Source organism: Callithrix jacchus, chromosome 15 (assembly GCF_049354715.1).
Source record: "Callithrix jacchus isolate 240 chromosome 15, calJac240_pri, whole genome shotgun sequence".
NCBI classification, from domain to species: domain Eukaryota; kingdom Metazoa; phylum Chordata; class Mammalia; order Primates; family Cebidae; genus Callithrix; species Callithrix jacchus.
In genome coordinates this window covers 91,323,641-91,351,283 of record NC_133516.1, presented here as the reverse complement: position 1 = coordinate 91,351,283, position 27,643 = coordinate 91,323,641, and the positions used below count along the sequence as shown (strand labels likewise).

Genomic DNA, 27,643 nt, shown 5'->3' with positions numbered 1-27,643 from the left:
CAGAAGGAATGGTACCAGCTCCTCTTTGTATGTCTGGTAGAATTCGGCTGTGAACCCATCTGGACCTGGGCTTTTTTTGGGTGGTAGGCTCTTAATTGCTGCCTCAACTTCAGATCTTGTTATTGGTCTATTCATGGTTTCGACTTCTTTCTGGTTTAGGCTTGGGAGGATACAAGTGTCCAGGAATTTATCCATTTCTTCCAGGTTTACTAGTTTATGTGCATAGGGTTGTTTGTAATAATCTCTGATGATGGTTTGAATTTCTGTGGAATCTGTGGTGATATCCCCTTTATCATTTTTTATTGCATCTATTTGATTATTCTCTCTTTTCTTTTTTATTAATCTGGCTAGTGGTCTATTTTGTTGATCTTTTCGAAATACCAGCTCCTGGATTTATTGATTTTTTTGAAGGGTTTTTCGTGTCTCTATCTCCATCAGTTCTGCTCTGATCTTAGTTATTTCTTGTCTTCTGCTAGGTTTTGAGTTTTTTTGATCTTGTTCCTCTAGGTCTTTCAATTTTGACGATAGGGTGTCAATTTTGGATCTCTCCATTCTCCTCATATGGGCACTTATTGCTATATATTTTCCTCTAGAGACTGCTTTAAACGTATCCCAGAGATTCTGGTATGTTGTGTCTTCGTTCTCATTGGTTTCAAAGAACTTCTTTAGTTCTGCCTTCATTTCACTCTTTATCCAGTCAACATTCAAGAGCCAGTTGTTCAGTTTCCATGAAGCTGTGCGGTTCTGAGTTCGTTTCTGAATTCTTAGTTCTAACTTGATTTCACTGTGGTCTGAGAGACTGTTTGTTATGATTTCAGTTGTTTTGCATTTGCCGAGGAGTGCTTTACTTCCAATTATGTGGTCAATTTTAGAGTAGGTGTGATGTGGTGCTGAGAAGAATGTATATTCTGTGGATTTGAGGTGGAGAGTTCTGTAAATGTCTATCAGGTTTGCTTGGTCCAGGTCTGAGTTCAAGTCCTGGATATCCTTGTTAATGCCCTCTTTTTGTTTTAAATACAGAGGGGAGCATATTCTTGTTGCATGGAATGGGGGCTGCGGGAGTCTGGTGACACACAAAAAAATCTGTATTCCAGAAGGGGTTGGTGGTGAATCCTTAGCTAAAAGCTGTTAAGGAAACGGGAACCAACCCAAGAGTCCATCCTTAGCCTCTCCTGATACCCAGCCAATGACTCCCAAAGCTCTGTCTCATAGAAAGCCTGGTGCCTCTGATCTGTTCCATAACTTTCAAATGCTATAGGATGTCCACAAGACAAAAACCCAAACTCCTTGGCTTACTATTCAAGGACTTCCCTCCAATTTCTTTCCAATTTAATCACCTGCTACTATAGCCCACAAAGTCTCCAAGCAAGAAAGTTGGTCTCTTTAATAAATAACTAATATTTGTTAAGTGCTTAGGGTGTGACTCTTAGTGTGGTAAGCTCTTTATTGGTGTTTTGTTTTTATAACAAGCCTTGAAGTAGCCACTATTACTATCTGTGTCATTCACACAAAGAAACAGGCTGAGAAGGGTTAAGTAACTTGCCAAGGTCACAGAGTTGGGAAGTTGCCGGACCTGGGATTTGAATCTGGAGGTCTGAGTCCATCACAGGGCGTCTTAACGGCAACACTGTTTTGCCTCCCCATCAATTCCTTGTGATATACCATGTGTATATCACATGCCTGCTTTCCGAGAATCTCACTGGGCTGTTCTCCCATTCATGAATGCTCCCCTGACACCCCTGCTGCCTATTTCAATCCTCCCCACACTTCACAGATCAGTTGAAGACCCTGCCCTGCAGATTCAGGCCAGGGTAACGATCTCTTTCTCATTTCAACCCTTGTAGGACTTAGAATTGCTCATTTGGCTCTTGGCATTGACTGCCTCATGTTGTTGAGCTCAGTCTATGTACACTTAGTTCTTCAGCTGAATCAGGAGAACCAGGAAAGCTTGGACTGATAGACCTCGGGGAGGGTGACTTAACCTTCTGAGTTTCAGTTCTCTCTCATAAGGAAAAGGCTAGCCTGTAAGAATGCCTTGAGTGCTAAATGAGATAACATACCTAAGGGTGTCAAGCGTGTCACTGCATACAGGTAGGAACTCAAAAGTATTGTTTCCCTTCCTTGTCAGGGGCAGCCAAATTGTTACTTCTTGGTATTTGTACACAACTCTGCATATAGTGGGTTCAACTAACCTTGGATGATTTACATCTGGAGAGAAACGACAGTAGTTTTAGCTTTTAGTGGCTCTCTGGCAAATGACCATCTCTACAATGAGTTGCTACACTGATAGACGCATTACTTTTAGATATATAAAAGCTTTCTGAGAATAGTTCCAGACAGTTATTTAAAAAAAGGTCTATTGGCCGGCACAGTGACTCATGCCTGTAAGTAACCCCAGCACTTTGGGAGGCCGAGGTGGGTGGATCACGTGGTCAAGAGATCGAGACCATCTTGGTCAACATGGTGAAACCCCATCTCTACTAAAAATACAAAAATTAGCTGGGCATGGTGGTGCGTGCCTGTAATCCCAGCTACTCAAGAGGCTGAGGCAGGAGAATTGCCTGAACCCAGGAGGCAGAGGTTGCGGTGAGCTGGGATCGCACCATTGCACTCCAGCCTGGGTAACAAGAGCGAAACTCTGTCTCAAAAAAAAAAAGGGTCTATTATATAGTGTGTAAGTAATTTGGAAATAAGTGTTGAAAAGAAATAATTAAATCTGCCTGGTAGGTAGAAGTGGTAATAAGGTCATCGGCAGGTTAGCAAGTTCTTCGGCTACTGGAATACTTTCTATAAAGTGCTAAAAGAGAAATGCATTTGGGAATAAATATTATGCAATGCCTACATTACATTCATGGAAACTACATTTTTTTTTTTTTTTTTTTAATTTTTTATTGGATTATAGGTTTTGGGGTACATGAGCAGAGCATGCAAGACAGTTGCGTAGGTACACACATGGCAGTGTGCTTTGCTTTTCTTCTCCCCTTCACCCACATTTGGCATTTCTCCCCAGGCTATCCCTCCCCACCTCCCCCTCCCACAGGCCCTCCCCTTTTCCCCCCAATAGACCCCAGTGTTTAGCACTCCCCTTTCTGTGTCCATGTGTTCTCATTTTTCATCACCCACCTATGAGTGAGAATATGCGGTGTTTCATTTTCTGTTCTTGTGTCAGTTTGCTGAGGATGATGTTTTCCAGATTCATCCATGTCCCTACAAACGACACGAACTCATCATTTCTGATTGCTGCATAATATTCCATGGTGTATATGTGCCACATTTTTCCAATCCAGTCTATTATCAATGGGCATTTGGGTTGATTCCAGGTCTTTGCTATTGTAAACAGTGCTGCACTGAACATTCGTGTACATGTGTCCTTATAGTAGAATGATTTATAGTCTTTTGGATATATACCCAGTAATGGGATTGCTGGGTCAAATGGAATTTCTATTTCTAAGGCCTTGAGGAATCGCCACACTGTCTTCCACAATGGTTGAACTAATTTACACTCCCACCAACAGTGTAAAAGTGTTCCTTTTTCTCCACATCCTCTCCAGCATCTGTTGTCTCCAGATTTTTTAATGATCGCCATTCTAACTGGCGTGAGATGGTATCTCAATGTGGTTTTGATTTGCATCTCTCTGATGACCAGTGACGATGAGCATTTTTTCATATGATTGTTGGCCTCATATATGTCTTCTTTCGTAAAGTATCTGTTCCTATCCTTTGCCCACTTTTGAATGGGCTTGTTTTTTTCCTGTAAATCTGCTTGAGTTGTTTGTAAATTCTGGATATCAGCCCTTTGTCAGATGGGTAGACTGCGAAAATTTTTTCCCATTCTGTTGGTTGCCGATCCACTCTAGTGACTGTTTCTTTTGCCGTGCAGAAGCTGTGGAGTTTCATTAGGTCCCATTTGTCTATTTTGGCTTTTGTTGCCAATGCTTTTGGTGTTTTGTTCATGAAGTCCTTGCCTACTCCTATGTCCTGGATAGTTTTGCCTAGATTTCCTTCTAGGGTTTTTATGGTGCCAGGTCTTATGTTTAAGTCTTTAATCCATCTGGAGTTAATTTTAGTGTAAGGTGTCAGGAAGGGGTCCAGTTTCTGCTTTCTGCACATGGCTAGCCAGTTTTCCCAACACCATTTGTTAAACATGGAATCCTTGCCCCATTGCTTGTTTTTGTCAGGTTTATCAAAGATTGTATAGTTGTATGTATGTTGTGTTGCCTCCGGTGCCTCTGTTTTGTTCCATTGGTCTATATCTCTGTTTTGGTACCAGTACCATGCTGTTTTGATTACTGTAGCCTTGTAGTATAGTTTGAAATCCAGTAGTGTGATGCCCCCCGCTGTGTTCTTTTTGCTTAGAATTGACTTGGCTATGCGGGCTCTCTTTTGGTTCCATATGAAGTTCATGGTGGTTTTTTCCAGTTCTGTGAAGAAAGTCAATGGTAGCTTGATGGGGATAGCGTTGATTCTGTAAATTACTTTGGGCAGTATAGCCATTTTCACGATATTAATTCTTCCTAACCATGAACATGGAATGTTTCTCCATCTGTTTGTGTCCTCTCTGATTTCGTTGAGCAGTGGTTTGTAGTTCTCCTTGAAGAGGTCCCTTACGTTCCTTGTGAGTTGTATTCCAAGGTATTTTATTCTTTTTGTAGCAATTGCGAATGGCAGTTCGCTCTTGATTTGGCTTTCTTTAAGTCTGTTATTGGTGTAGACGAATGCTTGTGATTTTTGCACATTGATTTTATATCCTGAGACTTTGCAGAAGTTGCTTATCAGTTTCAGGAGTTTTTGGGCTGAGGCGATGGGGTCTTCTAGGTATACTATCATGTCGTCTGCAAAGAGAGACAATTTGGCTTCCACCTTTCCTATTTGAATACCCTTTATTTCTTTTTCTTGCCTGATTGCTCTGGCTAGAACTTCCAGTACTATATTGAATAGGAGTGGTGAGAGAGGGCATTCTTGTCTAGTACCAGATTTCAAAGGGAATGCTTCCAGTTTTTGCCCATTCAGTATGATATTGGCTGTTGGTTTGTCATAAATAGCTTTTATTACTTTGAGATACATTCCATCGATACCGAGTTTATTGAGGGTTTTTAGCATAAAGGGCTGTTGAATTTTGTCAAATGCCTTCTCTGCGTCAATTGAGATAATCATGTGGTTTTTGTTTTTGGTTCTGTTTATGTGGTGAATTACGTTGATAGACTTGCGTATGTTGAACCAGCCTTGCATCCCTGGGATGAATCCTACTTGATCATGATGAATAAGTTTTTTGATTTGCTGTTGCAGTCGGCTTGCCAATATTTTATTGAAGATTTTTGCATCTATGTTCATCATGGATATTGGCCTGAAGTTTTCTTTTCTCGTTGGGTCTCTGCCGGGTTTTGGTATCAGGATGATGTTGGTCTCATAAAATGATTTGGGAAGGATTCCCTCTTTTTGGATTGTTTGAAATAGTTTTAGAAGGAATGGTACCAGCTCCTCCTTGTGTGTCTGGTAGAATTCGGCTGTGAACCCATCTGGACCTGGGCTTTTTTTGTGAGGTAGGCTCTTAATTGCTGCCTCAACTTCAGACCTTGTTATTGGTCTATTCATAGTTTCAGCTTCCTCCTGGTTTAGGCTTGGGAGGACACAGGAGTCCAGGAATTTATCCATTTCTTCCAGGTTTACTAGTTTATGTGCATAGAGTTGTTTGTAATATTCTCTGATGATGGTTTGAATTTCTGTGGAATCTGTGGTGATTTCCCCTTTATCATTTTTTATTGCATCTATTTGGTTGTTCTCTCTTTTCTTTTTAATCAATCTGGCTAGTGGTCTGTCTATTTTGTTGATCTTTTCAAAAAACCAGCTCTTGGATTTATTGATTTTTTGAAGGGTTTTTCGTGTCTCAATCTCCTTCAGCTCAGCTCTGATCTTAGTAATTTCTTGTCTTCTGCTGGGGTTTGAGTTTTTTTGATCTTGCTCCTCTAGCTCTTTCAATTTTGACGATAGGGTGTCAATTTTGGATCTCTCCATTCTCCTCATATGGGCACTTATTGCTATATACTTTCCTCTAGAGACTGCTTTAAATGTGTCCCAGAGGTTCTGGCACGTTGTGTCTTCATTCTCATTGGTTTCGAAGAACTTCTTTATTTCTGCCTTCATTTCGTTGTTTACCCAGTCAACATTCAAGAGCCAGTTGTTCAGTTTCCATGAAGCTGTGTGGTTCTGGGTCGGTTTCTGAATTCTGAGTTCTAACTTGATTGCACTATGGTCTGAGAGGCTGTTTGTTATGATTTCAGTTGTTTTGCATTTGTTGAGCAGTGCTTTACTTCCAATTATGTGGTCAATTTTAGAGTAGGTGTGATGTGGTGCTGAGAAGAATGTGTATTCTGTGGGTTTGGGGTGGAGAGTTCTGTAAATGTCCACCAGGTTTGCTTGCTCCAGGTCTGAGTTCAAGCCCTGGGTATCCTTGTTGATTTTCTGTCTGGTTGATCTGTCTAGTATTGACAGTGGAGTGTTAAAGTCTCCCACTATTATTGTGTGGGAGTCTAAGTCCTTCTGTAAGTCATTAAGAACTTGCCTTATGTATCTGGGTGCTCCTGTGTTGGGTCCATATATGTTTAGGATCGTTAGCTCTTCTTGTTGTATCGATCCTTTTACCATTATGTAATGGCCTTCTTTGTCTCTTTTGATCTTTGTTGCTTTAAAGTCTATTTTATCAGAGATGAGAATTGCAACTCCTGCTTTTTTTTGCTTTCCATTAGCTTGGTAAATCTTCCTCCATCCCTTTATTTTGAGCCTTTGTGTATCCTTGCATGTGAGATGGGTTTCCTGGATACAGCACACTGATGGGTTTTGGATTTTTATCCAATTTGCCAGTCTGTGTCTTTTGATTGGTGCATTTAGTCCATTTACATTTAGGGTTAATATTGTTATGTGTGAATTTGATACTGCCATTTTGATTCTAAGTGGCTGTTTTGCCTGTTAGTTGTTGTAGATTCTTCATTATGTTGAAGCTCTTTAGCATTCAGTGTGATTTTGGAATGGCTGGTACTGATTGATCCTTTCTATGTGTAGTGCCTCTTTCAGGAGCTCTTGTAAAGCAGGCCTGGTGGTGACAAAATCTCTGAGTACTTGCTTGTTCGCAAAGGATTTTATTCTTCCTTCACTTCTGAAGCTCAGTTTGGCTGGATATGAAATTCTGGGTTGAAAGTTCTTTTCTTTAAGAATGTTGAATATTGGCCCTCACTCTCTTCTGGCTTGTAGTGTTTCTGCCGAGAGATCTGCTGTGAGTCTGATGGGCTTCCCTTTGTGGGTGACCCGACCTTTCTCTCTGGCTGCCCTTAGTATTCTCTCCTTTGCTTCAACCCTGTTGAATCTGACAATTATGTGCCTTGGGGTTGCTCTTCTTGCGGAATATCTTTGTGGTGTTCTCTGTATTTCCTGCAATTGAGTGTTGGCTTGTCTTGCTAGGTGGGGGAAATTTTCCTGGATGATGTCCTGAAGAGTATTTTCCAGCTGGGATTCATTCTCTTCGTCCCCTTCTGGTACACCTATCAAACGTAGGTTAGGTCTTTTCACATAGTCCCACATTTCTTGGAGACTTTGTTCATTCCTTTTTGCGCTTTTTTCTCTGATCTTGGTTTCTTGTTTTATTTCATTGAGTTGGTCTTCGACTTCAGATATTCTTTCTTCTGCTTGGTCAATTCGGCTATTGAAACTTGCGTTTGCTTCGCGAAGTTCTCGAATTGTGTTTTTCAGCTCCTTTAATTCATTCATATTCCTCTCTAAGGTATCCATTCTTGTTATCATTTCCTCGAATCTTTTTTCAAATCTTTTTTCAAGGTTCTTAGTTTCTTTGCATTGATTTAATACATGATCTTTTAGCTCACAAAAGTTTCTCATTATCTATCTTCTGAAGTCTAATTCTGTCATTTCGTCACAGTCATTCTCCGTCCAGCTTTGTTCCCTTGCTGGTGAGGAGTTTTGGTCCTTTCTAGGAGGCGATGTGTTCTGGTTTCGGGTGTTTTCCTCCTTTTTGCGCTGGTTTCTTCCCATCTTTGTGGATTTGTCTGCTGGTCGTCTGCGTAGTTGCTGACTTTTCGTTTGGGTCTCTGAGTGGACACCCAGAATGTTGATGATGAAGTATTTCTGTTGCTTGGTTTTCCTTCTACCAGTCTAGCCCCTTCGCTGTACGACTGTTGAGGTCCGCTCCAGACCCTGCTTGTCTGGGGTGCACCTCTAGTAGCCGTGGCACAGCGAGGGATGCTACCAGTTTCTTTTTCTGCTCTCTTTGTCCCAGGATGATGCCTGCCTAATGACAGTCTTTTGGATATAGAGGGGTCAGGGAGCTGCTTGAGGAGACAGTTTGTACTTTATAGGGGTTTAATTGCTGAGCTGTGCACTCTGTTGTTCATTCAGGGCTGTTAGGCTGCTATGTTTGATTCTGCTGCAACACAGCTCATTAAACAACCCTTTTTTTTTTTCTCAAATGCTCTGTGTTGAGGGGTTTGGGCTTTATTTTTGGATGTCCGATCAGGTGTCCTGCCCAGCTCAAAGGCAGACTAGCCACTGTTTGGCTGCCGAGGCTCCGCCCTGCTGTTGTGTGATTCGTGCTGTTCCTGCCGGCTCTGCTGTGGTCTCCGCCACGCCCTGCGGCGGAGTCTCTTCATTGTAGCGTGTTGCCTCAGCAACGGCAGGCTGCCTCAGCAGTGGGCGTGTATATCAGTTGGGGCAGGTTGCCTCCGTAGTGGTGGACGCCCCTCCCCCACAGAGTGTCTCGGACCGTCTGCCCGGGATAGTTTGAAATCGCGGTTTTGTTCGTCCCACTGGGTGTCCCAAGCGATCTGTCCCTGCAATCCCCTGGGCTGGGCCACTGTGCAAGTCTCGTTCAGTCTCAAGTCCAGCCCTCTCAAGTCTCAGGTTGCCGGTTCAACAAGGCACCCGGACAAGCGCGCCCCATGGGGATTGCTGGGTAGGGCCGGCCGCCGCCGCCCCGGCTGCCGGCTTCGCCAGGCAGACCTACTGCCTGGCGTCCCGTGTCTTTTTATACTTGGGAGTTTCCCCGTTCTGTGGGCAACAAAGATCAGTCTGGAAATGCAGCACTGACTCACCGTTTGCGAATTCAACGCGGGCTCCAATCCTGGGTTGTTCTCACAGTGCCATCTTGAGTCCCCTCCTACATTTTGTTTTATTTTACCAGCTCTCGAAATGGGAGTCTCCCCAAGACTCAGTGGAGTAAGAGGGAAATGCTCAACTCATGCAGCGGCTGGACACTGCATGAAGGCTATGCGGATCCATTAACCTGCTTATCCTGCTTATGGCAACTAGACATTGGCTGTTCAGGTGGGTACATGTATTTCAGTTTGCCACAGCCCCTATAATTCCTTATTGTGTTATACTTGCTGGTTGGCTTCAGAGCTTAACGGCCGAGTTTCCAATTCCTGAATTAACGCAGAGGTCTGGTTTTTGTATATCCCAGATTTAGTTGCTGAGACTCACGTATGGGTAAGGAACACTCACAGCCCTGGGCAAGAGTATCACTGTCCTCGTCATACCTTGTTTAACAAGTTCTTTAATTCTCCCTGGAGTTCCTACACCCAAGTGTACCACACGCTTCTCCAGCAACTTCATCTGCTCCTGGACCTGTTCCAAGATTAAAGAGAAGGGAAGAAAAGGAAAAGTCATTAAGAAAGTGCAATCTTACACCAATTTAGAGCATTTTATCTCAAAGTTAAGAAAGTGAAATGCAAATGGAGCTACCCTTGTACAGTATCAACTTCCAGGGCAGAGATGAGCATATCCCTAGAAAACTGGTGAATCCTCAAGCAATCAAAGGGTCAAACCTCAGGCTCTATACAGGGATGGAACATGGCAGTACTGACTGCCATAGGTGGGGTGGCAGGGGTAGGTGTGAGGAGGGATAGAATTAAAAGAAACAGAGGCCAGGCGCGGTGGCTCAAGCCTGTATTCCAGCACTTTGGGAGGCCGAAGCGGGTGGATCACGAGGTCAACAGATCGAGACCATCCTGGTCAACATGGTGAAACCCCGTCTCTACTAAAAATACAAAAAATTAGCTGGGCACGGTGGCGCGTGCCTGTAATCCCAGCTACTCAGGAGGCTGAGGCAGGAGAATTGCCTGAACCCAGGAGGTGGAGGTTGCGGTGAGCTGAGATCGCGCCATTGCACTCCAACCTGGGTAACAAGAGCGAAATTCCGTCTCAAAAAAAAAAAAAAAAAAAAACAGAAAAGCTGTTAAATGTTACATAAGGAAGGAACTCAATAACGTACTTGCTAAGGAGATTAGGAGAAGAGGTTGAAAGGAAACAACTGAGGTCTGGGAAAGGCCTTTAGGGATCACAGGCCCCTGCTTACCTTTATGTGCTTTGCAAATAATTTTATAACTTTGCTGTCTCCTCTGAATGCTGTCATTGACCTAATGAAAAGAAATAGGTGAATGCTTAAGAAAACCAACTCATTCTGGGCCACGATGACTTAAATATTATGTCTTGCTTTATTCAAAGAATATGTGCATCTGTGTGTATATATGTGCATATGTACACACAGATTCTGAGATTTTCAGGTTAGCCCATGTTTGCAATGAGAGTGGGTGGCCTTTTATTCAGACACATATCTGGGTTGGCTTCATACTGCCATGCACAAGGCCAGCCGTACTTAAACTTCCTTGATTACTGAAACACAGGACTCTGCCTTTCACTTGCAATACAGAATTCCCGTATTTCAGGTCCCTGGCAGAGAATTTATATTCCAATTATGCAGTGCAGTTCTCACACAAAATCTGGTTGCAAGAGATATCTTAGAGTGGTGATGCGAGCGCATTCTCTGTGGAGCCAAGGGCATCTACAAAGCTCTGCCTGAGGTGGCCACGAGGGGAAGCTGGGGTTGAGCCTGAAAGGAAGAAGGAGGAGGGCTCTTCTCTCCCTCTGTCAGAGCTGTCCCTTTTTATCTACTTTGTAGACTAAGCTTCTCTATAAAATTTTATATGTGGAAATGGAGCTTCGGCCAAAAAGAAGGGAAGGGGAGGGGAGGGGAGGGGAGGGAAGGGAAAGAGGAAGCAAAGAAGGAAGGAAAAAACTAAGAAGAAACTATTGACACAACAGACTGGCTGAATTAAAGCTATGAGGGCAGGGGGTTATTATGAATGAGTGAAGTGATTTGGGAGGCAGGTGTGAGGACGGAGGGGCACTGGAGAGTGTGTGTCCCCCAACCAGCGCTCAGCTTTGCCAGTTATGATGATGTGAGATTATGGGATTAAGACCCTTTGATTTTTAGAGAAGCCAGAAATCTAGATTTTTATATGTGCAATCTGATTTTAAATACGGACAACTCATACCAAATTTTTTTAGGTGCAAAATACTTGTGCCTTTGAGCTGTCACTTTACAGTCTCTGGCTTACACCAGTAGGACAGGCAGTCCATTTAGTTTCTAGGTAGTCAGGAAGCTAGATCTATCTAAATCAATCCAGACCACCAGCTCCGAGGGTCGAGACGATGCTGGCGGCACCTGGCATGCCTGCCTTTCTCCTCAGGTCCTCAGCTGGCACCAACAGCTCCTCTATAAACAGCCACAGAACATTATTTGTCCTGGGTTTTTGTTGTACAGATGACATGAGAATGCTGCTGTCACTATGTCATGGTGGAAGAGCTGTATTTCTCAGGGAACTTTTGTCTCCCCCACTAAACCCACTGAATGTCATCAGTCTGGCAGCTGATAATGGTTCCCAACAGATCCTGGCTGTTGGAAGGTGCAGGCCCCCAGTTGGGGCCACCTTTGCAACTGAACAGGGCCTTATAGACATGATTTTGAGCATCATTTTTAGCTGGCTTCACGTAATTTCTTGTTCTTTATTTTTTCCTTCCATTTTCACACCCTGCTTTTCATTTGTTGAATGTATTTCTATATATCCCCTAAAATTCCATTTTGAGAAGAAGTGGGCATAAACGAATGATCTTTTAATTGATATTTGAGGGTAGACCTAACATGGGTTTACTACTTTCCTTCATATATCATTATTATATTTTGAGAAACATTGATCAGTAAAAACATATGAGTTTGCAAAACAGTGAATCATGCTATACAAATTATGTTGCCTTCAAGTTTTTACTTACACATAGGCTTTCTCCATGGCAGGGTTAACCAGGAAGACAATTTAACATAAGTCACGGCTCTCAAGAGAACAGATCTTACAAAAGTTAGGATTATTAAATATTAGTCTTTATGAATAGGGCTTGTTGGGCCTACTCAGAAATCACCTTTTGCAAATCACCTAACGTTGAAATGGATCATAGTATTACCGAGGATGCAGAAAAATACTGCAAATAGTCAATGCAGTGTGACAACACAGTACTTTTATGCCCTCGGTAAGGAATTTATCTACAACAAAAGCTCAAATCAGTTTGATAGCTTTATTTTAAGAGTTCACCTCCAGGCCAAATTCTTTGCCCTTAGCCTTTGAATCTGAAATGAGGTAGTTTCAAATCGCTGAAAAGTCAGTGTGAATTCCCATGATTTCAGGACCAGCAAGTACAGCTGCCCAGAAGCAGTTGGAATCTTCAAGATCAATTATGTTTAGAGCAGAAACAATGGAAAGAAACACTTTTGCTTTACTGTGAGAGTATATGCTACAATTTAATGTGTGTCCCCACCTCGATGGAGAAAGGAGGGTTTGAAGGACCTATTAAAGTTTAACAACTTCTTTTCTAAACTCATGATTAGATTAGTTCATTTAGAAAAAACATTCTAAATAACTACTGAGAGTCTACATTTGCACTTAGTCTATTTGACCCAGTTCCTTTTTCTTCCTGACTTGGATTTTCCTTTGTTTTGTCTCCTGTCAAAGCCTGGCCCAGAGCCTGGCTCTCAGGGAGAGCTGGTCCTAGTGAATCCCGTCTGACTCTGACGGCTCTTCTCTGAAAGCTGAATATTACCACTGATCAGTGGAAGCCTTCTTGTTTATTCTACAAAAACTATGGTAAATGAAAAGGTATGTGAAAGCACTTAGTAAAGCACTGACAAATTATCTTTAAAACATAATCTTTACATTCAAATTTTTGTTCCATTTGGAATTTATCTTGGTATAAGAAGTGAGCTATGAATCCAACCTCATTTTTCCAGATGGCTACCCAGTTGTTTCAACACCATTTATTAAACAATCCATCTTTCCCTAGTGATTTCTGACTTGTCACCTTAGGCATATGCTCCATTTTCATATGCATTTGGGTCTGTTCCTGAGCTTTAAATTCTGTTCCACTTATCTGATCTGTCATGCATGCGCCAGTTACATACTGTTTTAATTCTTGAGAGAAAGTGTGTGTATGTATACATAATTTGTAATCTCTGGGGATATAATCTCATTGGTATTCTTTTTCAGAATTTCTTCGCCTATTTTTAGTTGTGTATTTTCCCATAAAAATTCAGAACTAGTTTATCCAGTTTAAAAAAACAATTATATTGGAGTTTTACTAGGAATCTGTGAAATCTGTAGGCTATCCTAAGTAAGACACACATCATTACAATATTGAGTTTTCCTATTCAAGAATATGGTACACGTTTTTGTTTGTTCAAGTTTTCCGCATCCCTTAAATGATGTTGTCTGTACATAAGTTTTGGTAAGTGTATTCCATGGTATTCTATCTTTTCTTTCTTTCCTTTTTTTCTTCTTTCTTTCTTTCTTCTTTTCTTTCTCTCTCTCTCCTTCCTTCTCTTTTCTTTCTTTCCTCCCTTCCTCCCTCTCTTTCTTTTTCTCTTTCTCACTCTTTCTCTCTCTCTCTCTCTTTCTTTCAATTCATAATGGAGATGGGGTCTTATTATGTTGCCCAGGCTGGTCTCGAACTCCAGGGCTCAAGCAGTCCTTTGACCTCAGCCCCTCAAAGTGCTAGGATTATAGGCATGAGCCTGGCTTCTCTTTTTTTGTTACTGTTTAAGTCAGCGCTTTTCTTCTAACTGGTTGTTTGGGGTATGATCTCCTTGCTTTTACCCTTGCTGTGTACAATGTGTGCTCTCCATATGGCAGCCAAGTGAATGTTTAAAATGACGATTCGATCAAGTAACTCCTTAAAATCCTATAATAGGGTCTTCTGTGATTACTCTCCCCTCTACCTGGAATGGTTTTCTTTCAGATAGCCGCTGGGCCTTCTTCACTTTGTTCAAGTCTGTGACCAAACTGTCATCTCCTTAGAGAAGCTTTTCCGTGACCATCCTTTGAAAGGTAGTCCTGATCCACTTATATCCCTTTGTCATGCTTTATTTTCGGCTTTTGTAACTTATCAACGTATCTGACATTCCAATATATTTTCGTTTGTTTATTAACTGTCTTCACTGCTGAAATGTAAATTCCACGAGGGCAGGGACTCTGTTTTGTGTATTGCTACATCTCTAGCACATAGAACATAATAGCTTGGCACACAGAAGTTATTTAGAAACATTTATGATATGAAATAGGTGAACCTTCCAACCTGATGAGTTCCAGGGTTCGGATGGCCGAGCTGCAGATGATCAGCATCAGGACCGATTTCTTCTCACTGTGGTTTTTTCTAAGTTTTACCCACTTAGGACAAACTGGAAAAAAGACCACAAAAGTTATTCAAAATACAGCAAAACAAGGCCAACCTCCCAAGTTGAGTATTTCTTCTCTGCTGAGTGTTTAAGCAAAATAAAATATAGTGAGCATGGTTCATTATAATTCCAATTATAATTCCATTTTCTGGTTATTGTAAATATTAGATTAAGACGAAGTATCATTAATTTATAACACAAAACACACATGCCAAGTCCTTAAATGTGACTGATTTTAAAATGAAGTAAAAAGCTTTGGAATATTACATTTTTGAAATTTTAATTTATGTTTGATACTTGAAGACAATGTCGATTAAATAGGAAACAAATTCTGATTCAATCATGTTAAATTTTAAAGGGACATTCAACATAAGACATAAAATGGAACAAACATTTAAACAACAGCAAACATTTATTAAATACTGACATGGTGCCATCTTGGGGTCTTTTATTTTCTTTTTTCTTGGGGTCTTCTTATCATCTTGGGGTCTTACACTGATTTTTTGTTTTCATAATCTAGTGAGGTTGATTCTCGTTATTACCTAGATTAACATTTTCTGAATCTGAAGCTGAGAAAGGTTTATGAACTTGAGTGTCATCAGAACTGCTTGCAGTTTGAAAGAATAAAAAATTTCTCTATCTAAACAATTTCATCGCTAGCCATAAATAAATGACCACTTGATATGAATAACTCAGTTATTGCTGGCTACACATAATACATATTGAAGGGCCAGACACAGTAGCTCATGCCTGTAATCTCAGCACTTTGGAAGGCTGAGGCGGGTAGATCTCTTGAGCCCAGGAGTTTGAGACCAGCTTGGGCAACATAGAAAGACCCCTTCTCTACCAAAAATAATTTTAAAAAATTAGCAGCTTGTGGTGGTGCACAACTATAGTCCCAGCTACTTGGGAGGTTGAGACAGGAGGATTGCGTGATCCCAGGAGGTGGAGCCTCCAGTTGGCTGTGACCACACCCCTGCACTCCAGCCTGGGAGACACAGTGAGACCCTGTCCCTCTGCAGCCTCCCAAAGTATACATTTTGAAAAGATAAAATTAGATTGCTTCACATTAGCCATGGTCTGAGTTCTAAACATGCAAACAGAATTTCAGAATTTCACAGATGGAACAGATATCATATAGTCCATCTTCCCTGTTTTTCAGATAACAAATTAAGTCGAGGGAAGTACTCAGTGACCTTGTCCCAGGTCAAACAGCAAATTGGTGGAGGACCTGGGACTAGAACACCATTCTCTGGATTCCTAGAGCAATAATGGTCTAATTTGTTATAAACAAAAATGAGACCGAAACCTGATTTCCCAAAGCCAGAGCAAAATAAGAATAAGTTTAAATAGATTAAAATCAAAGTTTACTTACTTTCTTTTAGGTATGAGGAAAGACTGTGAGTCAAATCATTGGCCTTGAGGAAACAGGAGTCTAGAAATAGGAGAAACATGCTTTACAGAGAATTTTGTGAAGACACACACAATCAAATAGATGGTATGTGAGTTATGAGTGATGTATACAGTTGTAAAACATTAGTGAATTGGACGCCCATTACATATCTTAAAGTATTGCCTGTATTTAAAACAGCAGCAGCAACAAGTAAACTTTTAACTGGTCACAGACTTGCCCATAATTTGTTAGGGCAGTGAAATAGGAGATCGCTGTATCACTCAGCAGATTAATGAAGCACTTTTATTTTCCAAATTCATAAAATAGGCACTCAACAAATGCAAAATGAAATGACTAACAAATCTATGTAAAGATATTCAAACTCACTAGTTATCAGAGAAGTACAAATTAATATAATGTACTTTTTACACACTCAGAATGGCAACTAATGGCAAGATATTTAATAGCAAGTGTTGAGGAAGCAGGGTGATGTAAACTTGTGAACTGTAAGTGGAAGTAGAAACTGGTATAGATGTTCTGGAAAGTAGGAATATTAATATGTTTATACCCTATAATCCCATGATTTCATTTCAAGTAAAATAAAGGAAAGAAATTCTTGTGTGGTCTGGGTAAGGTACACACACAGGGATAGTCATCCTGGCATTATTTGTGCTGAAAGGTGCCGAAAGCAACCTAGGTGTCCACATCTGGGAAAATGGATGAGTGATAGATGGAAATACTGGAATATTGTGTTGCATTTAGAAGCAATGAACTAGATATGCATAAAACTACATAGTCACATCGGGAAAAAGTGTCAAGTGAAGAAAGAAACAGAATAAAAGCCTTAGCACAAAGCCATTTAGGTACAATTTAATATGTATATACCTACGCAGCATGACATAGTTTATAAGATTATATATATGTATTTAAAAATGCCTATCATATTAGAGTGAATGCCTATAAGGAAAGGAAAATAGAGTTTGGATTAGGGAAGAATGGGAATCGTCTCAAAATAACAACACAGCAGAACAATACAAGAAAAGACAATATAACACGTTAAAATAAAACAGGGGTCTTGACTGACCAAAATAAAATTTATGTTGTGACCCAGCACATAGAAGCCATTAAGTGAGTAATTCAAAGCTGTTTTCTCCTATATTGTTGTGGAGCCTTTGGTGGTCTTTACAACTATAATGTCCCAAGCCTGGATATGATCAGACTCACCTGGAGAACTGAAGCTACAGATTCCTGGGATGGAGTCTCTTTTGCAAAGTGAATTAGAATCTCTTGGTGGTGAGCCTGGGAATCTGATTTTTAAAAAGTTGCTGGGTGACTCCGTTGCAGCCAGCCTATAGGCATGTAGGAATCACTAATCTAAACTGCACTGCAGCTCTCAGGAGACAGCAGAGAGGTTAATCAGCTCCGGGAGACGCCAGCCTTGAAACCCTAATGAAGTGCCCATGTGTATGACATTAACAATGTACAGTGCACAATATTAATTGAAAAGACATGTTCCTGCCCCACAGACACAAACAACTTCAAATCAAAAACAAGTCAGAGGCTCAACATACTAAATAGGAACAATATGTTATTATTTATATCTACCTTATATGCATATATACAAGGGGATTTATGCCCCTCCCGGAGTGTATTCCAAGTAACCTACTGTATTTCCTTTCCCTCCCCAGCTTAGATCTCTCTGTCGTTGGTCTCATCAGTGAAGTGACCAGGCTGTTCTCCCAAATCCTCCTCTGATGTCTCAGTTTATTGTGTCTTAAATGACCTAATTTTTTAACTAAAAATAAAACCTGTCCTTTTTTGTTATAACATTATTTCACAAATAATTTCCTTCCTCCCCAAATGAACTCATGATCCCACATTCTTGCCTAACTATATTATTGAACTCCAATAAAACAATAATATCAGACAAATTCACTATGGAACTCAAATGACTCCTTAAAGGTTTCTTCTGAGCTTTGACTCTAACTCCAGAGAGCAGCAAGGTTTACGGTGTTCCATGAGGTTACAGAACAGCAGTGGTCCTATTACTCACAAATCCTTCTTAAGTTCAAGTTACGCTCTAACAAAGAACTAGAATGCAAAACTGACCACTGAGTCACAGTAAAAATCAAACTTCAGTTAAAGCTTTAAAACTAGTTTTGTTAGAATAGTTCCTGTGATAGTGCAGTCAGGACACAGTTTTTACAGCAAAGGCAGTAGTGTGCTGAGGAAGACTAGATTGCAACTGCTATTGGAACCCTCTGGGCTTAGTAAGTCTAAAACTCCAGATCCTACTCATGTGCAAATGCACTCCTTCAATTCCCTGAAGGGCAATCTCCTTGGAAAACAAACAGATGGGGCACTCATGTCTCCAAACCCAATGTGTGTTTCGGAAAAAAGGATATCACAAAAGAATTATAAAAATTCAGGGAACAGGCCAGGCGCAGTGGCACATGCTTGTAACCGCAGTACTTTGGGAGACCGAGGCAGGTGGATCACAAGGTCAGGAGTTCAAGACCAGCCTGGCCAAGATGGTGAAACTCCATGTCTACTAAAACAAAAATTAGCTGGGCGTGGTAGCAGGTGCCTGTAACCCCGGCTACTCGGGAGGCTGAAGCAGGGCAATTGCTTGAACCTGGGTGGCAGCTATTGCATTTAGCTGAGATTGTGCCACTGCACTCCTGCCTGGGTGACAGAGTGAGACTCTGTTTGAAACAAAAAAAATTCAGGGAACAGATTGCTTTTCAGTTTCTCAAGCTTCTAGAAAGCATAAAGTTGTAATGGAAAAAGGAAATCAAGCCACCTTCTACTTTTTCCAAAAGCAATATTAGATATCCCTAGTAGTCTATAAATAGCTCATTTGAAGCAGTCGTACCAAAACTTTATATGGTTTGATTTTATGACAACATCTATTTCCGCCCATCTTTGTAAAGAGTTACAGGATGTGCCATAATCTTGAAATTAATTAAAATTAGTTGTTTAAGCTGGATGTGGTGGCACGTGACTATAGTCGCAGATACTGTGGAGGCTGAGGTGGGAGCATCTGCTTGAGCCCTGGAGTTTGAGGCTGCAGTGAGCTATGATGGTGCCACTGCACTTCAGCCTGGGTAACACAGCATGACCCTGTCTCTAAAATAAATAAGTAAATATTTTTAAAAAGTTAATTGTTTACATTTTGTAGTATCTTTTAGCTTAATTATAAATACACTAAGGCAGGAGATCTAAAATTCTAGTAGGCTTAAGAATCCCTTGAGGCAAAGCATCAGCCTCGCAAAACATGCAGAATTTTATTCCTACCTTTAGATAGTTTGCTTGAAAGAGTCTGGCCTGAAACCCAAAATACTATCTAAAAACCATGACTAGAAATCTGTGATAAGAACAACAACAAAACTAAATTGCTTATTAAGGCTAAAGTTCTTGTCTATAAGAGTTGAGCAAATCGGTGTTTCATATCTATAACTTTAAATGTGTACTTTAACTTCTGTCCTCATGACGAATTCCTACTCATTAAAAATACACACCCAACAATTAGCCTTTTGAATAAAAAAATACGATCACAAATCTTAGTATTAGATTTGACAAATACTGTTTAGCATCCAATAAGGATATAATCTATCAGTTAAAACTATTAGATTGAGGAAAGAAAAGAAGTATTATGTTTCTTTTTTTTTTTTTAACGGAGTCTTGCTTTGTCCTCCAGGCTGGAGTGCAATGGCACGATCTCGGCTCACTGCAACCTCTGCCTCCCAGGTTCAAGTGATTCTCCTGCCTCAGCCTCCTACGTAGCTGGTATTACAGGCACATGCCACCATGCCCAGCTCATTTTTGTATTTTTAGTTGAGACAGGGTTTTACTGTTTGCCAGGCTGGTCTTGGACCCTTGACTCCAGCTTTTCCCACTCCTTCCACAACATCCCTGTTTTTACACACCTGCCTAAGCCTCACAGAGTTCTGGGATTACAGACATGAGTCATTGTGCCCAGCCTGAAGATACGTTTCTTTAAACAATTATTATTCTTATTTTTAATAGAGTTGAGGTCTTACTATATTGCCCAGGCTGGTTTCAAACACCTGGGCTCAGGCAATCCTCTAGCCTCTGCCTTCCAAAGTGCTGGGATTATAGGGATGAGCCATCGCGCCCTCTGGAAAACATGTTAATTGACTGCCTGAGACACCTAAGCGTAATAGATAGTTATGTTTTGCTCCTTGTCATTAGGAAAACTGAAGCTTGGCTGTACCTGGTAGGTTCAGTTCTTCCAATTCAATCACTGAGCGACTGCTGCTATAATAGTCCTTCATCAGCTTCTGTAGGTCTTCAGGTACCCCTGGTTTTGGTTCTGATTTTGCAAGAACATCAGTAATTTTCTTCTAAGATATGAGAAGGAAGAAAAATGGGAAGACATATTTTACAATGGCATTTGCCTTGGAATAGGTTAGTTCCTCTGGCATTTAAACTGGACATAGCCTTGGGTGTTAGCCACGTGTAAATGTGGATAACTGATCATATTAAAGTTGCCCTATGGAAAGTAGAAAAAATATTACAGGAATTGCTTTCCAACATCTATTTTGATTTTGACTCATTTGCGTAGCATGTATTGAATGCCTGCAGTGTACTAGAAACACACAATCATTCATTTATTTCCTTCATAAGCTTCCCTTCTCACTTCCTTCTAATGGTCCACCAAAGATCCAGAAGGAGCGTTTCCCACTGCTGACTCCAGCTTTTCCCACTCCTTCCACAATATCCCTGTTTTTATACACCTGCCAAGAGTGGTCAAGGTGCTGTCAAAGGAATTAACTTTTAAAAATATGTCATCAGTGGGCACATTTAAGCGTGACCTCAGTCAAGGCTAAGCTATCTAGCTAGAGTTTTGACCCTGAGCCACCAAGAACTTAACACTCCCGAAGGCCATTAGTGTACAAACTATCAAAGAGAAGTAAAGTCACTTCTTTAAGGACTTGCCAAACCTCAGCCAATTTGGCATCTCCCATCTTCCTATTTGGCCATTTGTAAGAAAAGAAAACATATGCACACACATTTTCAGTCTTCTAAAAGCTTGCTGTTAAGTAATTGGGTTGAGTCCACCTTCTTTCCTCTAATCCCAATCGTATTTCCTTGGCTGACTCACACTGCTGTTTTCACAACTGTGGGAGAAGGTCAGATACTTTCTCCAAGAAGCTAACCATACTTTCTCCAAGGCTGAGCCATAAAAAAGTTTGTATAGGAGAAAGAGTCTTTCCTATGCTCACAGGCAAACATCAAAATACAAGGGGGGAGCTTTTTTGCCTTAATTTACGGTTCCAAATTAGTCAGAAATGCCCCCATACTACCTTTAGCTGCTTCTTATTTTCTTTTTATTCATACTTTAAGGTATCAGGTCTTAAAATCTGGAATGAGTAGTAAAAGGAGGTTGGTATATTTCTTTTCCTGGACAGAGCCTGAAGGGCTGGGGGAGGATAGCTCTGGACTCCTTCTAGAATTAGAAACCCATATTTGACATCTGACCACACTGAAAACATAGGGTGGGTAACAAAGATATCTGGTACTCCACAAAATGAAATAGGAGTCAGAAGAATTTATTCTTAGCTGCAATAGAAACACTTATTACTAGTGACCTTCAGTCACCAAACCTCAAGGACTCTTACAATTTCTGCATCTCTTAGGTGGGGATTACAATAGTTGCTTCATGAAAGTATGATACATAAAAATGTGATAAATTATTAATATTACCTTTCTCCTCTTCCTGGTCTTGGTGGTATTGTCTTTTCTATCCTTTGGTTGTATCAAAAAACATTCTTTAGGCTATTAAGAAATACAAGTGAGAAAATTTTAATCTTTGCATGATAAAGTGGTATGTCAATTCGTGGTGTGAACCCCAAAGTACTTTCTGCCATGCATGTATTCTTCAGAGTATCTTGGTAACATTCTACAGAAAGAGAGATGCTGGAAGACCTACTGTAGGTTATTACACAGTGGTTGGGCTGAGAGAATTTGAGCAAGTCAAAGTGCAGATGACTTAAGACTGGAAAATCTTTGAATGAACATCAAATGTGTGAGTGAGTGTATATGTGTGGTTGGTGTGGAAGGGCAGGGTACTGGCTTTGTGTAATACAGGCAGAAATTGATGTGATTAAACTTAAGATGTGGTAAGACAGCCTTTGACTAGAGTGACTAGGGTTTTCCATGAACCAGCTGTGTGTGAGCCTACATTTCCAAGTTACTGCTTATTGTTTTGTATCATGCATTCCTTTCCTCTTTTCAATAAGCATAGAAAATCCAAAGTAGGATATATTTACTTACGTTTTTTAAACCAGCTGCAGCAAATGCCTTTAAATGACTACAAAATGAATGTCTCTGCTAATAGTCTGATACCAGTCTCGGCACCATAATATCTAAAGTAATCTATTTTGCCTGTTGCCTTGACCCCTGAGTACCCTATACAGTTGAGCGCTATTTTTACCCTGAGGTTTTTTTTTTCTAATGTAGAAAAACAGGAAATTTGGACTAAGACCTTGATTTATAAAATAGAATGCTCCAGATTCCATATTTATTAATCATAAGCAGGAGTAGAAAATGTTTCCTGTGCTGGACCTTTTATGCAACATTGTCAAACAAGTTGCCAAGTAAGATATAAAATGGAAGTGAAAACTTATTCTGAGTTTTCCTTAACTTTCCATTCCAACCAGAGAAGACTCAGTTTAAACTGATAAGCTACTAACTAAAGCAATCTTGTCTCCACTGGCTCTGTTAAAATGATTACAGATGAATCTTTCTATGAAAGCTTGCAGACAGCCTGCAGATTGAGAATGTCTATGGCCTGAAGTCAGAGAGAAAGATATAATGCTACATAATTTCTTCAAGACATGGGGCCAAAGACCAGCAGTTTCAAGATTCTCTTTTAGTTATTACAGAAATGGATTTTAAAAGTTCAGGATTAAAGTGACATGGGAAATCTGGAAATTTTAGCTTCCTCTCAGATAAAAGAAAAAGCCCACAAAGCATGATTGCATCATAGCTAAAGAAAAGAGAGATATGGCCTCTCTTATTTAGAAAGTTAAACTGTCTTGTGGATGTAGATACATGCCAATTTGATGCTGGTACATGCCAATTAGAAACTGTGCCAAGGCCACTAATATGTCACAGAAGCTGCCAGATGGCCATAAGAGTACAATTACAAACCAGGCCAACATTCAGCTCATGTTCTTAAGGAAAAGGCCAGGATATGATTAGCAGTTCCCTTAAACCATATTACATTATCTCCACCAGTATCAAGGTTCTGGGGAAGCATATTTAGAAACCTGTTACATTTCCTTATTTAGTGTATGAAGGTGTTCTCGAGGAATACGTTCAGTGTACTGGTTGTATTTGTGCTAGGTTTACAAAGCCAATTAGCTAATGGTGACATCAATTAAATCTAGAAATGAGCTCAACTGTAAGAATATGGACTCTTTTATTCTTGGAGAAAAAATAAAAATGTAATTCTGAATCATGCGTAGGAAAAAAGAAACACGCTTGATGAACTGCTTTAGCCATGAAATTGCCTCAGGTTTAAATGTTAGGCTCAAATTCTTACATCATCCTAAAGGAAATACAATAAAATCTTTGGTTTTTGGAACCAGTTACTTTAGCTGGCTGTGGTAGGGTGCCAATGAAGAGGCCAATTTTATGGGGTCTATTTGCATAGAGGTGAGATGATTTTATGGAGAAATCCAAATCCATAGTACTGAAAATTCTTTTTTTTTTTTTGAGATGGGGTCTTGCTATGTTGCCCAGGCTGGAGTGCAGTGGCTATTCACAGGCACGATCCCACTACTGATCAGCATGGGAGTTTTGACCTGCTCCATTTCTGACCTGGGCCAGTCCACCCCTCCCCTTAGGCAACCTGGTGGTCCCCCACTCCTGGGAGGTCACCATACTGATGCTGAACTTAGCGTGGACACCCAATTGGCAATAGTGCACTATAGCCCAGAACTCCTGGGCTCAAGTGATCCTCCCACCTCAGCCTCCCGAGTAGATGGGACTACAGGCATGCGCCGGCGCCTGGCTGAAAATTCTTAAATTTAGTCAACTGCTTTATTAATGCTGTTGTTTACCCTCAAGGAGACTGGGTAGGAAGATGTGAAGAATCTGGCCAAGCCACTAAGCATTTCTGGAAACAAGTTCTAACCCTGTGTGACTTTGACAGTTGATAGGCAATGCCATGTCTTTATATAAAATGTAGCAACTTAAAATATGTAGTCTGAAGAATGAAACTCCCCTAAAAATGTTGCTTTTAAGGGAAGCAACTGGGGCATATTTTCCAATTCCTTAAACTATCAAAAATTCCATTATTTAAGAATGATTCTCCTGGTTAAACATGGCAAATGAACCTTAAAATGCCAGTAAACTGAAAATAAAGGACATTGAAAAAGACCTATTGGGCAGGATCTATATAAAACCTAGGAAACCAGGAGAGAGAATAACAGTAATGGAGTGATTTCAACAACTTTTTGGAAAATGGAAAGTGGCTGGAGCTGGATAGAAGTGACTTGGCAGAGACAGAAAGCTAGCATCTGGGTTTCTGAAGGGGTGAAAGCAAACAATAAGTAAGTTCTTGACCTGTTGAACTCTGAGAAGATTCCAGTACTTGGAGACCCAAAGTACTACAGAGAGTGAAGGGTTAAAAAGAAAGAGATTGGCTGAAAGTTTATATTTAGAATGACTAGATGCCCCCATCCCCCACTAGGTGATATCTCCTACCCTGGTAGCCAAGCAACTACCCATTACTGCTTCCTTTTATGTTGCCTGTCCTAGCAGCCAACTGGAGATCTATTCTCTGAAGAGATCAAGAGGATCAAGGCTGGGCCAGGGGAGAGAGGGCAGAGGCTGAGGCTTGCCTCCATTTCCTGCCCCTATTCCATGCTTATATATAGCAGGCAGGAGACTACTGAATTCTTCTTCAGAAAAATGGAGTGGCCTAAAAGAAATACCATCAGAGAGTGACATATGGGAGTTCCATGGTAAAAAAAAAATCCAGCTTGTTATCCTATCACCCTACCATGAAGTACACTAATCAACAAACCCCACTCATCAATGTTTCAGTGTATCTCTCTTCAATAAGAATGAATAGCTAAGGTTCATCAAACATCTAAGGGAAGTCTCCAACACAGGAGCAAATAAATAACAAAAAGAAAAATGAACCTAGAGAAAAGTGGGACGGTACCTCAAAATAATGACAATTAATATCCTCAGAGAGATAAGGGAAGATTTTGCAGCCATGAAATAAGAACAAGATGCTATAAAAATGGGAAAAACAGTTAAGCATTAAAACAAATAAGAAAGGTGGGATAAAAATATACAAGGAAGGCTTGAAGATGAAAGTAGAGCCAATCTCCCAGAAAGAGATGAAAAATGAAAAAAAAAAGTGAGAAAAATCAGGGAATCAACCCAAGAGATTCAATTTTCCAATAAATGGTATCATAGAAAAAAGTCACATAAAACAGTTGCGGGCTTGGCATGGTGTCTCATACCCGTAATCCTAGGGCTTTGTGGGGCCAAGGTGGGAGGACTGCTTGAGGCCAGGAGTTTGAGACCAGCCTTCCTGGTTACATGGTGAGACCCCCTCTCTACAAAATAAAAGGCCAGCGCACAGTGGCTCACACCTGTAATCCCACTTCAGGAGGCTGAGGTGGGTGGATCACGAGGTCAGAAGTTTGAGACCAGCCTGACCAATATGGTGAAATCCTGTCTCTATTAAAAGTATAAAATATAGTAGGGCTTGGTGGCACATGTCTGTAATCCCAACTACTCAGGAGGCTGAGGCAGGAGAATCACTTGAACCCAGGAGGCAGAAGTTGCAGTGAGCCCAGTGAGCCAAGATTGCACCACTGCACTCCAGCCTGGACGACAAAGTGAGACTCCATCTCAAAAAAACCAAAACCAAAACCAAAACCAAACAAACAACAACAACAACAACAAAAAACTAGCAGCTTGGGAGGCTGAGACAGGAGGACCTCTTGAGCCCAGGAGTTCAAAGTTGCAGTGAGCTATGATTGCACCACTGCACTCTAGCATGAATGACAAAGTGAGACCCTTGTCTCTAAAAAGGAGTCATCATAGAAATAATATATGACAAAATAAAATTAAAAAAAAATAATATATGACAAATTTGTGTTACCTGAAGGAAACTTTCTAGAACATGAAACTCCAAATTGAAAGCCCATTAGGTATAGGGTACAATAAATATGAAAAATACCCATACCAAGGAGCATCACTGTGAAATTTCAGAAAATCATGGACAAAGAAGATTCTAAAAATTTCCCCTCCAAAATAGTAACATATAAAATACAAAAGATCAGAAAAAAGAATAGTGTCAAGACCTCTAAAAAGCAATAATGGATGCTAGAACTTAATGGAACAATGATTTCAAAATTATGAATAAAGTTTATTTGTAAATTAAACTTTTATACCCAGCCAAAGTATCAATCAAGTATAGAATAAAGACATACTCAGATATATGAAGTCTCAAAAAATTTACTTCCTACCTACAGATACTGAAGACTGTATTTCAGAATATAAAGGGTGAAACCAATCAAAAGGAAGATATGGGATTTAGCCAAAAAGGAGTCCAACCCAGAAGGGTACTGAAAGGGCATCCTAGGATGACAGTTAAGAGGTGTCAATTGTCAGTGAGCCTGGAGAATAACCAATTCAGAATAAAACAGAAATTTGGAGTTCTGCAGGAAAACAAAACAACTAACCTATTTGAGCATATGGAAAATGTTATTCATGGGCATATGGAAGAGATGTTGGGGCATATGGAAGAGATGTTGGAACATATGGAAACAATCAACAATAGGAACAGAGCCAGCAAGCCAGGCAAATAAAGAAATGAAGCAACTGTTAATGCCATGAAAATAAAGAGTTGTAATAAGAAAGGAGGGATAGTTACAGTATCTTTTCTTTCCCTCAGCACTGAACAATATTTCCATCATCTTAACGATGTAATAGTGACAACTGTTTTAACCAAAATGTGGTATCTTGTTGGTAGGGGAGGCAGCAGTTGGTGACAGAATAGGAAGTATACCTGATGGGAGAACTATTTCCTTATAGGCCATGTCAGGATGTCAGTAGATTACATCAGAAATAGCAGTGTAAACTACAAGGTAGAAAGTAAAAAAAAGCTAGAGAAGCTCAAGTTTTCTCTTAGTAAATAAGTAATATTGTTTGATTTTAAATTTTTATTTTTTGAGATTTAGTCTCACTCATTTTGTTGCTCAGGCTGGAGTGCAGTGGCATGATCTTGGTTCACTGAAACCTCTGACTCCTGGGTTCAAGTGATTCTCCTGCCTCAACCTCTTGAGTAGCTGGGATAATAGATGTGTGCCTCCACACCCAGCTAATTTTAGTATTTTTTGTAGAGACAGGGTTTCACCGTGTTGGCCAGGCTTGTCTTGAACTCCTGACAACAAGTGATATGTTCACCTCAGCCTCCCAGAGTGCTGGGATTATAGGCATGAGCCACTGCACCCAGCTGATATTTTTTAAAAAGATATGTATGATCATTAGGTTGGTAAGAACAAAAAAGTTTAAATTGCCATTTTATAACAAAACAAGCATGTTCATTATAAAGATGAAACAACGCTGAAGTGGCTTTTAGTTTCTTTTGGACATGGTCAAGTTACTCAATACACACTCACCAAGATGTCAAAAATTAA

The 27,643-nt window shown here is 40.4% G+C and overlaps 1 protein-coding gene and 1 long non-coding RNA gene across 23 annotated transcripts in view; one reads left to right on the top strand and one right to left on the bottom strand.

Moving 5' to 3' along the window:
- Positions 1-27,643, bottom strand: part of CMSS1 (cms1 ribosomal small subunit homolog) — a 390,132-nt gene that overhangs the window by 6,343 nt on the left and 356,146 nt on the right. For 10 of the 15 annotated variants that reach the window (XM_054246291.2, XM_054246290.2, XM_078352216.1 and 7 more), the window contains 6 exons: positions 21,678-21,749; positions 20,185-20,314; positions 15,930-15,989; positions 14,455-14,557; positions 10,355-10,415; positions 9,537-9,624 (listed from right to left, as the gene is read on the bottom strand). In XM_054246291.2, coding sequence (XP_054102266.1) covers positions 9,537-9,624; positions 10,355-10,415; positions 14,455-14,557; positions 15,930-15,989; positions 20,185-20,314; positions 21,678-21,749 — 514 coding nt within the window. The remainder of the gene's footprint in view (positions 1-9,536; positions 9,625-10,354; positions 10,416-14,454; positions 14,558-15,929; positions 15,990-20,184; positions 20,315-21,677; positions 21,750-27,643) is intronic. The other 5 variants (XM_078352220.1, XM_054246295.2, XM_078352219.1 and 2 more) reach the window with 2 other exon arrangements.
- LOC103788426 (uncharacterized) overlaps positions 1-27,643 on the top strand; it is a 144,695-nt gene that overhangs the window by 84,143 nt on the left and 32,909 nt on the right. For 3 of the 8 annotated variants that reach the window (XR_013527691.1, XR_013527692.1, XR_013527697.1), the window contains 2 exons: positions 9,182-9,324; positions 14,119-14,207. This is a non-coding gene — a long non-coding RNA (uncharacterized LOC103788426). Of the gene's footprint in view, positions 1-9,181; positions 9,325-12,839; positions 12,984-14,118; positions 14,208-17,635; positions 20,192-27,643 lie in introns of those variants that run through there. The other 5 variants (XR_013527695.1, XR_013527694.1, XR_013527698.1 and 2 more) reach the window with 4 other exon arrangements.